The sequence below is a fragment of the Rhinolophus ferrumequinum genome, chromosome 22 (genome assembly GCF_004115265.2).
Source record: "Rhinolophus ferrumequinum isolate MPI-CBG mRhiFer1 chromosome 22, mRhiFer1_v1.p, whole genome shotgun sequence".
Classification (NCBI taxonomy): domain Eukaryota; kingdom Metazoa; phylum Chordata; class Mammalia; order Chiroptera; family Rhinolophidae; genus Rhinolophus; species Rhinolophus ferrumequinum.
In genome coordinates, this window is record NC_046305.1 from 42113726 (window position 1) to 42129000 (window position 15275).

The 15275-nt window shown below is 54.3% G+C and overlaps 1 protein-coding gene across 1 annotated transcript; it reads left to right on the top strand.

Moving 5' to 3' along the window:
• The first annotated feature begins 1827 nt into the window (after nt 1-1827).
• On the top strand, nt 1828-2334 carry UBL4B (ubiquitin like 4B). The gene is given in 1 exon segment (XM_033093388.1): nt 1828-2334. A coding segment is annotated over 1 exon segment (507 nt).
• Nucleotides 2335-15275: the final 12941 nt, after the last annotated feature.

Sequence of the window (15275 nt, forward strand, 5' to 3'; positions counted from 1 at the left end):
TTTTGGAGAATGGAAATAACAAGAGGGCTCGTTCGGTAGGGGAGAGGAGAGGAGAGGAGAGGAGAGGAGCAGGAAGGTGGGGAAAGCGCAGCTGGATTGGGCGGCACACTGGTAGGTGAGAAAAGGGACAAGATGTTAGGGAATTCCTGAAATGTGAGCTCCGTTTCTCTCTGGACTGGATTTGGATCACCTGCCCAGAGTGAGGGCCTGGGGCTGGGAGAGGGGACGGCCAGCTAAGTTTGTGGTGTCCGTGGGTGTTTTCTCCCCCTGTCAAGGCTGCCAGGGCCAGAAGAGAGGGGTGGAGGTTGGAGCGACCCCCGGTGAGGGCTCAGGGCCAAGTGCCGTGGACTGGCAATGTCTGGAAAGTCCAGGGATGTCGGCAACAGTATCATTCAAGTGTAGTCCAGGCTGGAGGGAGAGGGAGGAAGGGGTGGAGGGAGAGAAGAGGAGAGGCACCGCAGCAGAGCACAGCCGGCTGGGGAGAGGTGAGAGGATCCCTGACAAAATCACCCCACCAGCTGTGGGACATCAGCCAGGTCTCCTCCACGCTCACTCAGTTTCAAGTGAGACAATACCTTCCTCAAAGGTTACATGTGCCAACCCTGATGAAGAGAGATCGTCAACAAGTTGAACCAACACCTGCCTGTGCATAGAAGTTGCCGACACAGTGGAGTCCCCATAAGTGCTCCTTTCCTTGTCCACCGTGGACCCCTGGGTGCCTGCTTAGTGCCTGGCACACACAGGGCACAGCGCAGGGGTGTCAGGAGGCAGGACATGGGAATGGGGAAGTAGCGCCTGCGTGCTGGGCGATGAAGCTGAGCCCCCTTGCAGAGACAAGAACAGTATCTGCCTCTGAGGCTGCGAGAACTAAGTCAGGCAAGGTGGAGAGGCAGACGCTGTTGATGGCCCAGCCCTGTCCCCTCAGCGCGCATGGTCCTTAAAGCCTGACGGCCTCTTACTGCTCGCTTCTGCAAACTTCTGCACAAGGGTTTCCTTTGGTCACAGGAGCCTGCTCTGTACATGGATGGACCACAGGGGCCAAGGAGTCTGTACCCCACTAACCAAAGGCAGGACGCGGTGCCCACAGACCTGGCTTCCGTGCCTCCCTGCAGCCGCCCAGAATGCGCAGCAGGAATGAAGTCTCCCGCTGCCTTCAAAGGCCCCCTGCTCATCAGTACAGTTGGGCTGCCCTCCCTTTCTTGTCTCACTTCCTCACCCCTGACTGGTGCCTTCTGGGGTCACCTCCCAATAAACACAACAAAACCCGTGCACTGGAATCTCTGTCTCAGGGATTGCTTCTAGGACACTGAATCCGAGAGAATGTGTACGTGCGTGAAGAAGGAAGACACTCGATAAATGTGAGCCGGCTCGCTAGGTGGAAAGCTTCACGAGGACGGAAAGTATCCGCTGTGATGCCATGGCCGCAGGGACGGGTCCTGGCAGAGCTGCTGAGTAAATCGACACGGACGTGGTTCCTTCTGCCCCCCTGTTCTCTTGGGCCCTCCCACGCTCCATCTCCCCATCCTTCTCCCCAGCCTCTGTTTTCTTTCCTGACCCCTCTTTTCTCCTCTTCTACCCTCCTCCGTCGTCCCAAGGAGGAAGGATGCTCTGTGCCCCAAATGTCCCTCTGACTTCCCCAAGGTCAGAGCCCGCCTGCAGCATTGTGACATCACTGGGCACAGCCAATGGCTGCCCTCCTGGGCTAGGCCCTCGGCCTCCTGGGGCCACCACCTTCCACTGATAGGAAGAAGCCGTCTTCTTCAGGCCCCTTAACCCTCAGCGTAGCCGCCAGAGCATGGATCCCTCCTGAACCCGCTCTCAGCCCCCATGTTCCTCACGGTCAAGCTGCTCCCGGGCCAGAGACGCAGCCTGAGTGTGTCTGGGCAGGAGAGCGTGGCCATGCTGAAGAGGCTGGTGTTGAAGCCACTGTAGGTGGCTGCGAAACAGCAGCCCCTGCTTTTCCGTGGCCAGCTTCCGGCTGATGACAAGTGTCTCTCAGACTACCGCATCGGACCGAACGCCTCCATCAATGTCATCATGCAGCCCCTGGAGAAGACGGCACCCGAGGAGGTCCTCCAGCCCCAGCCCCAGCCCCTGTGGCACCAGCTGGCCCGGGTCCTCGCCAAACACTTTGGGCCCCAGGATGCCAAGGCAGTGCTTCGGCTGCTGAGGCAGGAGCACGAGGAGCGCCTGCGGCGGATAAGCCTGGAACACCTGGAACAGCTGGCACGGGACCTCCTAATGGAGGAGCCAGTCGTGGAGCCCGCAGAGGAGAGGGAGCCTGAGGCTGTGGGCTCGGAGCCCCCAGACGAGGAGGAGAAAGCTGATCGGTAAACCGGCCACCCTAGTTATTTGCACGCCCAACTTTGCCCAGCCTCGTCCTTAATGTTCCCTGGTGACTCCCCAGTAGCTGCTGTAGATGCGTCCTGCCTCCTTTTTGCATCTTCAAAGAAGCTGGAGGGACTTTGGACCCCTCTGTCATCTCTTGGGCCTGTGGTTTCCCCTCTGAAACACGGAATGATTCCACCCCACCATCATCCCCTAGAAGGGGTTCTGATCCCCCCGTGGGCAGCCCAAAAGGGTTGTCAAAGGCTGCCCCCCGCCCCGTAGGCTGGGCACCATCTCCTGGGTCAGGCAGTTTGCCAGACATGCCTGGCAACCCCCTGGGCTGTTAGCCAACCTCTATGGTTCTAGACAGACCCTCTTTCTTCTTTGAAACAAAGATAACGTGAGTTCACTTTCCTCCAGCCTCAGGCCAGGGCGCCTACCTCCAGACCCCGAACAGCCAAGAGAAGGGGATATAGTCAGCTGTCCCCAGCCTTCTGGGTGAGGCTTTCCTTGCCGTTTGCCTGCTCGTGCCTCACACAACTTAAGGGACACAGACAGCAGAGGTAGGAATGGGAGGAGACCACCTACTGCGCGCCAGGCCTGGAGGTCACAGGGAGACGCACACAGACCAGGAAAGCAGGAAACTGAAGCTCAGGCAGAAAGGGCAGTTTACATAGTGACACGCTCACCATGGCCACTGCGAACAGAACCATGCTCCATCAATTCACAGGTGTCGCAGGGTCCCCATTGCCTGCCCAGGATGCCCAGGCTCCCTGGGGCAAAAATGGTGCCAGTCAGGATCCTTGCCCTCCCGGAGTGTGCAGCCTCGATAGAGAGACAGGACATCAATACCACAAGTAAAGCAGCAACATAAAACTGGCGTATGGCCTGTGTGACTAAATGCCCAGCCACCAGCCACCACCTCACAGGGCCCCGAGCTTAGCATGGAGGGCCAGTCCCTGCAGACAGGATTGCCAGGCCCTTTCTCTGTTCCTGGTGTGTGTGCCTCGCCAAGGGCCGAGGAGGCCCTCACCCTGTATACGAGGGGAACAGGGAGCTCACTGAGAGCCTGGTCCCCTATGAGGTCCCTGGACACAGAGAGAATGTCATAAAAGGAACAAGCAGGGCCTGGTTCCCTAAAAACATTCCGTCCTTGGCCTGCGGGACGCGGTTTCTGATTCCAGTCCTACCTCAGCCATTGTCTTGCTGCATGACCTTGATTCACCTGTCTGAGCCTCATGTTTTTCACCTGTTAATTGGGGCGCCTTATAATCGTGTCTCCTTACCCCTAGGCGTTTGGGAGGGTTAGATGTGAACACTGTACAATTGAGTAATGTCTTCCAGGGGTGGGGTCAGTGGCAGAGGCAGGGAGAGACCCTGGAGACCATCTCTGGCTCTGTGAGCCTGCTTAGCAGCAGTGGTCCCCCCACCCGGAGAAGGAGACACCCTCATTTAGCTAATGACCATCTCTTACCGCTGCCTCAGCCCCTGCCCCCACCAGCCGAGAGGAGAGGAAAGTCAGGGGGCAGCACCTGCAGATTGGGGGTGGGGTGCCCCAGCCTGCCCCCTGGTTCCCAAAGGGTCCTAGTCCTGCTGCTCCTGCTCCCAGGCCCTTGGTCCTTCACAGGAGCAGCCCCTGCTGGTTCTGTGAGCCGTTGGTGCTGGGGCTGTGCCATTTGCAAGGGGGATGAGCCTATTATCTTTACATTAGGGGAACTAATAGCCCATTTCCCAGGAAATCTGTGAGCGATAAAAATAAGTGGGCCGTTTTATTTCTTTTGCCAAGAGAAGCTGGCATGAAGGATAGGGGAGCTTTTATTTTCTCTCTAGTTAGTGGGAGTGTCAGGACCGCTGAGAGCAGCCACCTCCACGGCTTTTGTCACCAGCACTGCAGGGGAAGAGGACTCCAGGCCCAAACTGGGAGGAAGGAAAGTTGTTCTGCCCTTCTGTGCTCATGCGTGCCTCCCACCACGGACCCTTCCAAGGGCCCCCTGCTCCCATCCCTGTCCGAAAAGCTGGGCACAGGAGAGAACACACTAGCACTGGGAACTTGACGAGGACTTATTTGTCACCTGTCCTAGGGATAGTTTTCCTCAATGGTGCATTGCCTGCTGTGGGGTGACAGGCTTTGTCCCCTACTGGATGAACTTGCAGGTGGGAGTGCTTTGGGAGGCTGGGGGCAGGGCTGCGCCTCAGGCTGTGAGGATGGGTTAGAATCCTATTCTGCGTGGAGAACCCCAGCTCTTGGGCTGCCTGCCGTGGAGATCCTTCCTTGTACCTGGTTTCACCTTATTTCAAAGGTGAATTTAAACCTGTGCCAGCAAACCAGCTGAAGACTCCCTTCTCTGCTGTCCCACTTGAGGTGGGAATGGGAAAAGCACTCTTTTTAAACTGCAGCCGGTGGCATTGCCACTTTCCCCACAGCACCTCTGTCCTACCAGGAAAGGACACACAGCTCCCGACAGGTAATAACTTTGCTCAAGTAGGAGGCGTCCCCGGACACTCACCACATCCAGGTTTCCAGCTGTGTGTTCCCATCCACAGAGAAACCTGGCTGCTCCTCTTAGCTCCGCCCTGTATCACCTGCAGGCCAATACCCTTGGTCCCCTGGTTCCTGGCAAAACAGTCTTTCTGAGGGAAACAGGCACCGCTCCCTGGTTTGTGTGCTATTTTATCAATCCTTTATTTTCGATCAATAAACATCGATAATAGTCCTACTATGTGCCACGTTTTGTGCTAGGGACTTAGGTTGGTAGACAAGGAGCGTGTCTCTCTGAGAAGGCGGTTTAGAGGGAAGTGCGCCCCCTGCTGTCCCTGACTGCATGGTGCAGTGGAGGGGCCGAGGAAACCCCTCAGGGCCAGCCACAGTCTAAACTTGAGATGTACTGTGTTGGTAGGTAGGCACGTCGCTTTTGCCCAGAGTCCCAAATGATGGGGCCGGGAATAGTCTGCCAGGATGAAAATTCTTGCATATATTCAAGAATGAGGCAGCTTACAATGTTTCAGGGACTCCAGAGATCCTACATGCCCGAATCTGTTAGAGTCACACGTCCTGCCCACATTCAGAGAGAGGGGATATCAAAAAGGCCCCTCTCACCCCCCCACAGCAGGTGTTGACTGTGTCATATGTCCTGTATGTATTAATCAAATCACTGGTAGTAAGCCAACTAAAGTGCTAGGCTCAGCCCAGCAGTTGTGGGAGCACAAATGGGAAATGGTCTCTCTAGCTGAGTCTCAGGAAACCTTCAAGGAGGAGGTGGCATTTGAACTGGTGAAGGATGACAAAGGAGGGCAGTTGAGGGGCACCTGAGGGACATTTCCTGACACCCAGGGCTCCACATGTCACACCTGGAGAACTGTCCCTGCTCAGCACACCCCGCTTTTGACTTTGCTGGGTGCCTCATGACATCCAGAGACACATGGACATGCAGACACACCCGAGGAGTGCACCCACAAACAAATAGACACCTCATACCTGTCGGGTGGGGCTACAGTGACAGACCAGGTTTGCAGAGGGAGATGTAGGCTCTGCGCCACTTGCAGTGTGTGGATCCAGACCTTGACTTTGAGGGTTCAGGCTGCCCAGGTGGCTCGGCCAGAAGATCCCGTGCAGCAAATTGGAGGACAGAAAGGAAGACCACAGAGCCAAGCCCAGGAACTGTGAGCGCTGCAGGAAGAGCTGGCCTGGCCGACTTTGCTATGTCCAAGTGATGCCTCATGTCGTCAGGACAGGGGTGTTCATAGGACACATAGGGACATGGAGAGGATCACATGGTGTGCACATTTGTGTCCTGGGTGGTGGTTGGCTTTGCAAGGGTTGCCTGAACCTGCAGTCAGCCCATGTCTGTCTAAGCACAGAGACTCCTTCTCTGTATGAACTCTCCAAGGTGGCATGCTGGCCTTCCTGATCACCTGCCCCCGCCTGCGTTATACACCCTGTGCTCTGTGCTGGGCTTGGGTGGCTGCCAGCCCATGGCAGGGAGGCAGGCTGCCCTGGGGTAGTGTCCTGCGCCAAGCCAGCTGTCGCTCATAGAGGTGGCTGAGGCAAGATGCGCGGCAAAGCCCGGGCCCAGTGCCCTCTGGAGCAGATGGTGCTTTCTGCTGGCTGCCTTGTCCCACCCGTCCCTTCTTGAGTCACCTTCCTCTTCTCCCATCCTTTCTGCTTTTCTTCCTGAATCTCCTCTCTACCCTGTCTCTCCTGTTCTCTCTGACCACATTGGGGCCGAGTTGGCTGCATTTTGTGGACATCTGGGTGCTTGCTTTTAGCTGTTTCTCTCACTGTTCCTTATGTCTCCTTCCACCTATCCCTGCTCACCTTCTCTTCCTTCCCATTCCTTTCGTAAGTAGTCACCCTTCTATTAACCACCACCAGCTCTTCTCCTCGTCCTCCTTGTGTCTTCTTTCTCTTGTATTTACTCAGGCTCACACAGTGGGCAGGTGTGGGCAGGGACCCAGAACCCACCTGCCTACATGTGCAATACTGACCTATAAATGCATCTGCCCAGCCCAGGGCTCGGGTATAAGGGGAAATGGCTTCGTTGCACGCGTGCACTCTTCTGCTGATATAAACCTTAAAACAGACACACCCCAGAGAAATGGCCCAGACATCTGCCCACACAAGGTTGCCGCAATCAGCCTTGCTCACAGATGGACATCCTGCCAGGGAGGTGGGACTGTCCTCGCGGGCACATCTGCAGTGTTGGCCGAAGACAAAGCGCCTCACAGCCACAGAGGCCAGCACGTTGGGTGCTGGGTCCCCGTACTTCCTCTCATGGCTCTGCACTTCCTCTCACCAGCTGGGCTGGCCCCAGGAACCCTCATTCTTTTGGCTCAGCTCCTGCAGTCCCTCCTGGCTCCTCCCCAGGGGGCTCCTTGGCTCCACTGGGTTCCAGGGCTGTAAATCCCCCTCTGGACAAGACTGTAACCTGAGGAGTCCACAGGAAGCCCCAGCCCCCAGGATGGCTCCTACCTACCTGCCCTCCGCTCCCTCCAACAGCATTTCCCATCACAGTGATTTAAGGGCTCCCTGGCAGCCTTTAGCGGCTCCCTCTGCCCTTGTGGAAGGGTGATAAATCTGAGGTAACTACTGTCTGCCCGCTGGCCATAAACCCATCACAGCGCTGCAGTGGGGCCAGGTCTGCCTGCCGAGGCCCGGCCGAATTGGCCTTGTCAGCCAGCCGCCCTTGGAGAAGTCCCAGGGCACCCGTGCCTGGGACATTATTTATGAGCCAGAGACCCCAGGATCAAAGCTGCTGTCCATCAGGGAGGGCAGGGAAGGCCCTCGGAGCCGCCCACAGGTCGCTCATCTCATGCAGACAACCTCAGGACACCAATGCTGCTTAAACTTGAATGATGGCACATTGAGGAAAGAAAGCCTTGGTCCTCTCAGGCTCTACCCGCCCCCTTGTACTTTATTTCCCTGACCAACTCCAAGTGCAACCCGCCTTCTACACACACACACACATACACACACACACACACACACACTAGAACACAGACTGGAGGGGTTTTGTCCCTATGTGTCCTGTGACAGTGTTGAGGCCACGAGAGGGTTCTCGCGGGATGGCTGTCTTTCCTGAACCACTGCTGCCCCCTCCCTCCAGCACAGCCTGGCTGCAGGGACAGCAGCATCGGGCGCTCAGACTCCATGACTCTGTGTGAGCAGCCCCGTAACTGGCATCCTGGGCAAAGACATTTGAGGAGAATGCATTTTCGCCTTAATTGAAGTGAGGAGTCTTTTCTCCAGACTCTACAGCTCTCTGTGCTGCCTCGTTTCCTGGAGCCATCTTAGCCCAGCTCTTCCCTCGTCTGTGCTGTGACTATGGCAGCCCTTTCGGACAGGAAGGCAAGACGGTGAGAAAGAACGGTGTTCGAGCTGGAACCTGAAGACTTGGGATGGAGCCTGGAGACACTCCCTAACTGTGAGACTGTGGGTTGGTCCCTTGGTCTCTCTGACCCTCAGTGGGCTCACCTGTTCAATGGGGAGAAGAATGCCCTCCTTGTGGAGCAGTGAAGCTCTTAACTACCACCCAATAAACACGAATATGTAAAAGTGTTTTGTAAACTCGAAAGTGCTAGGTAGGATGAAGACTTACTCTTATTCCCCCACTTGTCCACTGGTCCCTGTTGCAGTCAACAGGATGCGCTCCCAAAGGGACCTACTGCAGGGAGGGGGTGGTTGACGAGGATCCCTCGGCTGCAGAATTAGAGCAACACGCAGACTGCCACCCGCCTGTGGCTTGGCTCCTGGGGTCCCAGGGATGGGAGCCCAGGGCCCCCCCACAGGTACTCCAGTGCCTCCAGCACCACCCCAAAGAGCCAACTCTTACCTGGCTCAGCGCCGCCCACACGTCGCATGTGGGTGCATCTGCTTGGGAGAAGCCAGGGTGATGAACCCTTAGCTGAGAGTCTTGGAAATGAAAACTTTAACTTTCCGACAAGCTGGAAGGTGGTTGGCCTGTGAGAAATTCTGTGGAACATCGACCCACTTTTTTCAGCAGGAAACAAAAAGGGGGAGGGAACTCTGGACGGGGCGTGGGGAGTGGGGGTGGGGCTGCAAGTGATAGTTTCTCCTGAGAAGGGAGGCAGCAGCCGTTTTGTAGCATACATCCCCCGCCCCCCCCCCTTCTCCCCATTACCCAATCAAACCCTAATCTAGGTGCTGAGGTAAAGGGATTTTGCACACGTGATTCAAGTTCCTAAGCAGATGACGTGAAGGTATGAAGATGACACTGGGTGTGCCTGACTCAATCAGTTGGAAGCTTGGGAAGAGAAGGCTTAGGCTTTCCTTGCAGGGACTCAGGCCTGTGACCAGCAGCTTCAGCTCCTGCCTGTGGTTTTCAGCTTGCCCATGATTTTTCCTTCCTGCCTGCCTGCCCCATGGACCTCGGCCCTGCTCAGCCGGCACCCCCACACTCACGTAAGCCAATTCCTTGGACTAAACCCATGTAATCTACTGTCTGACAGAGGGGGCTCCTGCTGGAACACAGTGCAGGAGGAGGCATCGTGTGAACTAGTGGGGAGGTGCATTCGATGGGAGGGGCCCCCTGGGAGCCCCTGAAGTGGCCCCAGAGTCAGGGATGCCTGGGAGGGTGAGCGCTGCCTCTGTCTGCACTTCCCAGTGTTTGTGGAACTCCTGCCATTTTCTGGCTCAGCAGTAAACACAGGTCCCATCACATTTAAACAGTGGGTGAGACAGGCATGGTTACCCCCCTCTTAGAGACTCAGAGAACTCAAGTGACTGATCACGCAGCCCATAAATGGCAGACCAAGTCCTGTCTGACCCAGCCCCCAGCTGCACTTCCTGTCTCCTAGCTGCCTTTGTAACTATTTAGTGCCTGTGTGTCAGGTGCCTCTCCCCTGTGCCAGGCACCAGTGCTGGGCTGGGCTGGGGACCTAATAGTGAGCAGTCGGAGTCTCCCCCCACCCTCATGGAGCTCTGAGTCCAGGGGCCCTCTCTTGAGCATACACTGGCTCATGCTGGACCTTCAGAAAGCTTCCAGTTGGAGTCAGCTTTCCTGGCCAGACCCGGTCGTCCTGAGCAATACCCAGGCTCGCAGCCACCAGAAGCTGCAGCAGAGGTAGGTGCTCCGGGCCTGCAGGAAGAGTAGAGCACTCTCAGGGGACCAGCCAGAAGCCTGGTGGCAGTCCCCAGGGAACCTTGTTTGGTTATGTTCCATGAACGTGAGTCAAACCCCCATTTGGCTGGGCTGAGCTGAACCCTGATGGTTGCGGAGATGAGCAAGTCTCCTCTCTGCCTGGGAGGAGCCCTGCAGGAGGCAGACGTGTCCGTGACACCCTAAGGTGCCGTGTAAGGAGAAACCTCTGTGGAGAAGCTCAGAGGAGAGAGCAATTTGGTGCTGGGGGTGGGGAGTGAGGTGGGGGAATTCGGAGGGTTGACAGCTTCGGAGCTGGGGGTTAAAAAGAGCATCTGGGGGGCCGGCCGGTAGCTCAGGCGGTTGGAGCTCCGTGCTTCTAACTCCGAAGGCTGCCGGTTCGATTCCCACATGGGCCAGGGGGCTCTCAACCACAAGGTTGCCAGTTCAACACCTCGAGTTCCGCAAGGGATGGTGGGCAGCACCCCCTGCAACTAAAATTGAACACGGCACCTTGAGCTGAGCTGCCTCCAGGATGGCTCAGTTGGTTGGAGCGCCGGCTCTCAACCATAAGGTTGCCGGTTCAACTCCCGCAAGGGATGGTGGGCTGTGTCCCCTGCAACTAGCAATGGCAACTGGACCTGGAGCTGAGCTGCGCCCGACACAACTAAGACTGGAAGGACAACAACTTGAAACTGAAACAGCACCCTCCACAACTAAGATTGAAAGGACAACTTGACTTGGAAAAAAAGTCCTGGAAGTACACACTGTTCCCCAATAAAGTCCTGTTCCCCCTCCCCAATAAAATCTTTAGGAAAAAAAAGAAAGCCCCATTTCCATGGTTAGCCCTCAGCCTGGGGCTCCTCTGCTCCTTTCACACCAGTCTGAGGGGGCTACTTGGATGTCTGAGAGTGGCAGGCGGTCTGGTCTCTGAGCACCATATGCTCCAGAGGTTTCCAGGGCCCTCCCTGAAAGGGACTGCGTGTGGAGTAGGCACCAGGCCACCCAACAGCTCTGGACTTCAGTTTCTCCTGTATTAAAGGGGACACCAATAAGTACTTGGGGAGAGGAGAGAAAATGAGATGGTAATGATACAGGCCAAATGAAAGGCCTTCTCACTACAGAAATTCTAAGTCTTCTTTCTTTAGTGTTTTAACTCCGTTAGTTTCTTAATCGTAAATAATAGATTGTTTTTAACCTGAATCATAGAAATCTCCTACGCCTGCTTTAGATAATGACCCGAAAACTTGTGATTCATACTTGTTCATTGTAATCTTTGAAGCCTAGTGTTCTCTCCTACCCACCCGTTCCGGGCCTAACTCCTGGACAATGAACAACACCCGAATGACTCGTTGCATGGATTAATTAAAATCTCTTTTTCCTCATGCAGGGGCCTTGGGGATGTGGAGGATGCCCCAGCAAGGTTGCCAGTAGCAACCAAAGAAGCCAACGCTGTCTTCTAGGCAGATCTCGAGACTCCTTCTTCTCATCTGAGATCAGATAGGGGGAAAGTTCCATGAATCCCCCCAATAGATAGGGACAGCTCTATGCCCCTGTCCAACAGGAAGCAGATACAGAAGAAAAGACCTCCTGTCCCTCAACTTCCCATCGAGATTTTATGGGGATCACATCTCTCAAGGGGAAAACAAGGCAGGCAGTTAGAGATAGGCATCAGGTCTCTGCATTCCTGCATAATCCACAGAATGCTGCCCAAAAGACCTCCCCTTTCCACCCAAAATTTCCCCCTTTTCATTGTAATCATCTACCTCTGTAGATAATTACAAATGGGTACAAAATACCCAACTAGATTAGACCAGTCGTTTGCACCTGCGCAGTAAGGTCACAACGACCTTCATTTCACCTGGGCCTCATTATACCGTCATTATAATATACATATGCCCGCAAGTTCATTAATATCATTATAACAGACTGAATTCTGGGAAGGAAAATGCGAAGTTTAAAAAGATGAGGTAATTGCCTCTTGTCAATCAAGTGATCCCGAGCTGGGAAAGGAACCGCCCATTCTAGAGAAAAAAGGATAAAAACTCCACGTCCTCGCCAGTCCAAGCCCTTTGAGCCTCTCTTGAGCCTTGTCTTTGCTCGGGGCCCGCTCCAAAGCTCCAAACCCTTTGGAATGTACTTTCTCTTCTAATAATGGCCCTTGAGCCATTCTCTGTTGCTCAGGTCCGGTCCTATTTCTTTGGAGTGTACTATCTCTTCTAATAAACTACTCTTTCACCACTGTATTTCGGTGTCTCGTTCAATTCTTTGCTCGAGATGCCAAGACCCTGGACACCACGCTGAGAAGAGCCTACTCCCCATAACAGTAAGGCAAGCTCCCCAGGACGGCAAGGGCTGCAGAGCTTAGTGCCAGCTGGGACCTCGGCCCCCATACGGGGTCATTGGTCCCAGCTGGCTGGGCCCTCTGGGTGTGGTTTGAGAGGTCTTGTCCCTACACCCTGGGGAGGGGAGGGGTGCTGGGCCATCCCCTACTGCTCCCTTGGTGCCTCTCTGTTCTCAGGGCACTGGTTGCTCTTAGGAGTGTGTGTGGGGGGAGAGAGGGTGTTGCAGGTGCCCTTAATGGGGTGTTGGGGATCCCGAGACCGCTCAGCAGGCATTCTAGCGCCTCGCAGTGGCTAACCCTGCTGTCTGGAGACTCTAAAGAGCTGGAGTTTATGTCTCTTCCTCACACTCCATGTTCCTAGCAGGGAGAGTGGCTCATTTGTCTCAGTGCCGCATGACTTTCCAGATTATATTTTCAGCCTCGGTTTGACGTCAGTCTCTCGCTGGGTCCCTAGGGACAGGCTTTGTACATTTCCAGGCCATCAGAGCCAGAGCCTCCCCAACCCCTGAGCCTCTGCTTGTTCCTACTGCCACCTCTGGCAGCTCCCTGGGCAACAGTGGGTGGGGCTCCTTAGGAGGCCCCTGGATGTAGAAGCAGGAAGGGGTGGCCAGCTGGTCCTGAGGTGGTGGGCTGTCCTTTGTGATTCGTGAGTATGAGGGTGGGTGGGGGGGCTGGCAAGGAGAGGGAGGAGTGAGCTAGGCTAGCTGAGACGGGAGGCAGCATGCTGTCTCTAGGCTGCTTCTTTGCAGACGCTCCATAGACTGGGCCCTGTCCCACCGTCTAAAAAGAAGGAAGGAAGATAAGGAAATGTGAGGACAGAGCGGGAGAGCAGAAGATGGGGGAGGATGGAAGGTGTGAGGGAATAGTGGCAGAGGCAGAAGAACGAAACAATAGCCCAACCACAAATTAACATTTGTGCGTTGCTTTCCCATTTATTTACCTCCTTTAATCCTCAAAATGACTCTGCTGTGGATATTGTTCACAGATGGAGAAAAACTGTTGCAGGGAGACTGCTCTTGGCTCGCAGTACCTAAGATTCAGCCCAGCTCTGCCCTCAGCTTTTGTTTTCAGAGTGGAAGAGGCTAGATCTGCTCTCAGAGCTGAGTGCGTAGGAACACCTGAAACTTCATCAAACAGTGGCCCCAAAATACTGACCAGGACTTGTGTTTGGGGGTGTCTCCATCTTGAGCCCGTCTTTGAACTTAGACAAGGGGGTTGTCTGTGCCACTCACCCCAGATACAGTCAAGAGACTTCAGTTCCAGCTTCTGCCCTAACACCTACCATCTGTGTGACTCCAGCAGTCACTTAACCTCTAGAGCTGGGCCTCTGTTTCCTCTTTGTCTTGTATCTGAGAAGTTGAGCTGGGAGAGGATGTATCTTCTCTCTCCAACCCCCCACACTTGGGGCCCAGACACCCATGCTGTTCATGATCCCAAAGGCTCTCTGGTTAACACCGCCCTCTGCCTTCCCAAACCAGAACCCCTCGAGTCCGCCGTCACCCGTCTCTCGCCCTTATCTCACATCCAGCAACTACCACGCTGCTGATTGGGCCTCCTCAATGCCTCCAGAGTCGCTGTACACCTGCCTGGTGTTTGGTAGAAGCTGAAGAAGTGTTGGTTCTTTTTCTTTCTTTTTTTTTCTTTCCCCCTTTCTTCCCCCTCCCCGCACCCCCCCCCCCCCCACCTCTGGTTCAAGCCGTTGTTCCTCAGTCTAGTTGTGTAGGACACAGCTCCCTGGCCCATGCTGGTGTTATGAGCCTTGCGCCCTTCCCCACCCTCTGAGGCAGTGGGTAGCCTGTAGTCAGTTGGCCAGGCTTCTTTTTCTTATGAGCCCTTCTTCCTGCTTTGAAAAGTATCAAGTGATCTGAACATGTGAATTGAACACAATGTGACTCCTGAGCCTCCCTTCTCACTTCTTTACTAGTTACAGTGTCCCAACATCCCGCCCAAGGGCTTCTAAACAGCTTCTAACTGTCATCGAGTTCCCACTTCCTGGCCCCGGCTCTCATTGCCCCCAGGGGTATGTTGCAGTGTTTAGACATGTGATCTTGGGACTCCAATCCCAGTTCTGCCACTAACTAGCTGTGTGACCTCAACAAGTTATTTAACCTCTCTGTGCTGCAGTCTTCTCACCTGTAAAACGGGAATGATACTAGATATCACTCCTTGTTATGTGAGAATTACACGAATTTATATACACAAAATGCTTAGATATCACTCCTTGTTATGTATGAGAATTACATGAATTTATATACACAAAATGCTTAGCACAGTGCCTGACAAAAAACAAGTATTCAACAAATATTAACTTTTGTAACTATTGCCTGGGATATAAAAATAACCTCCTAACCGGTCTTTTTGCTTCCTGTTTTGTCCCCTCCAATACATTCCCCACTCAGTGGCCAAAAGCCTTTCTCTATCACTCCCATGCAGGGTTGCCAGATAAAATACAGGATGCCCCGTTCAAATTTAGCTACATGTCTGGTCTTTTTTATTTGCTAAATCTGGCAACTCCATTCCCATGCTTAAAATTTTCCCCTTGTTCTCCATTAGCTTTAAAAGAAAACCTAAGCTTTTTAACATGACATTCAACTTCTGTGATTCAGACTCCTGCTCTCTCTGTTTAATCTCTCCCCTCCCTATTTCTTATCACCTCCAGCCCCTCATCTTATGCTCCAGCTGCCTCCAACTGCCTTCTTAAAAACCCATAGGATGGATCTTAGCATTTTGGAGCTAAAAAGAATCATTGGTCACATTTTTACATGAGGAAATTGGGGCCCAGAGAGGTTAAAGACCTACCCAAAGCCACACAGCAGTAAGTGAAGCCTGTGTCTCCCAGGCCAGTGTTCTTGCTAGTACCTTAAACCTTGGTTCTGAAACACTGAATGCTGCACTCAGGCCAGAAGACCCTCTTGGAGCAGCAAACGTTTTAGGTTTAAAATTCCTGACCTCGGAGGACGAGCCTGTACTTCATTTAGGGTTTGGGGGATACGGGAAGGCCGGTCTGC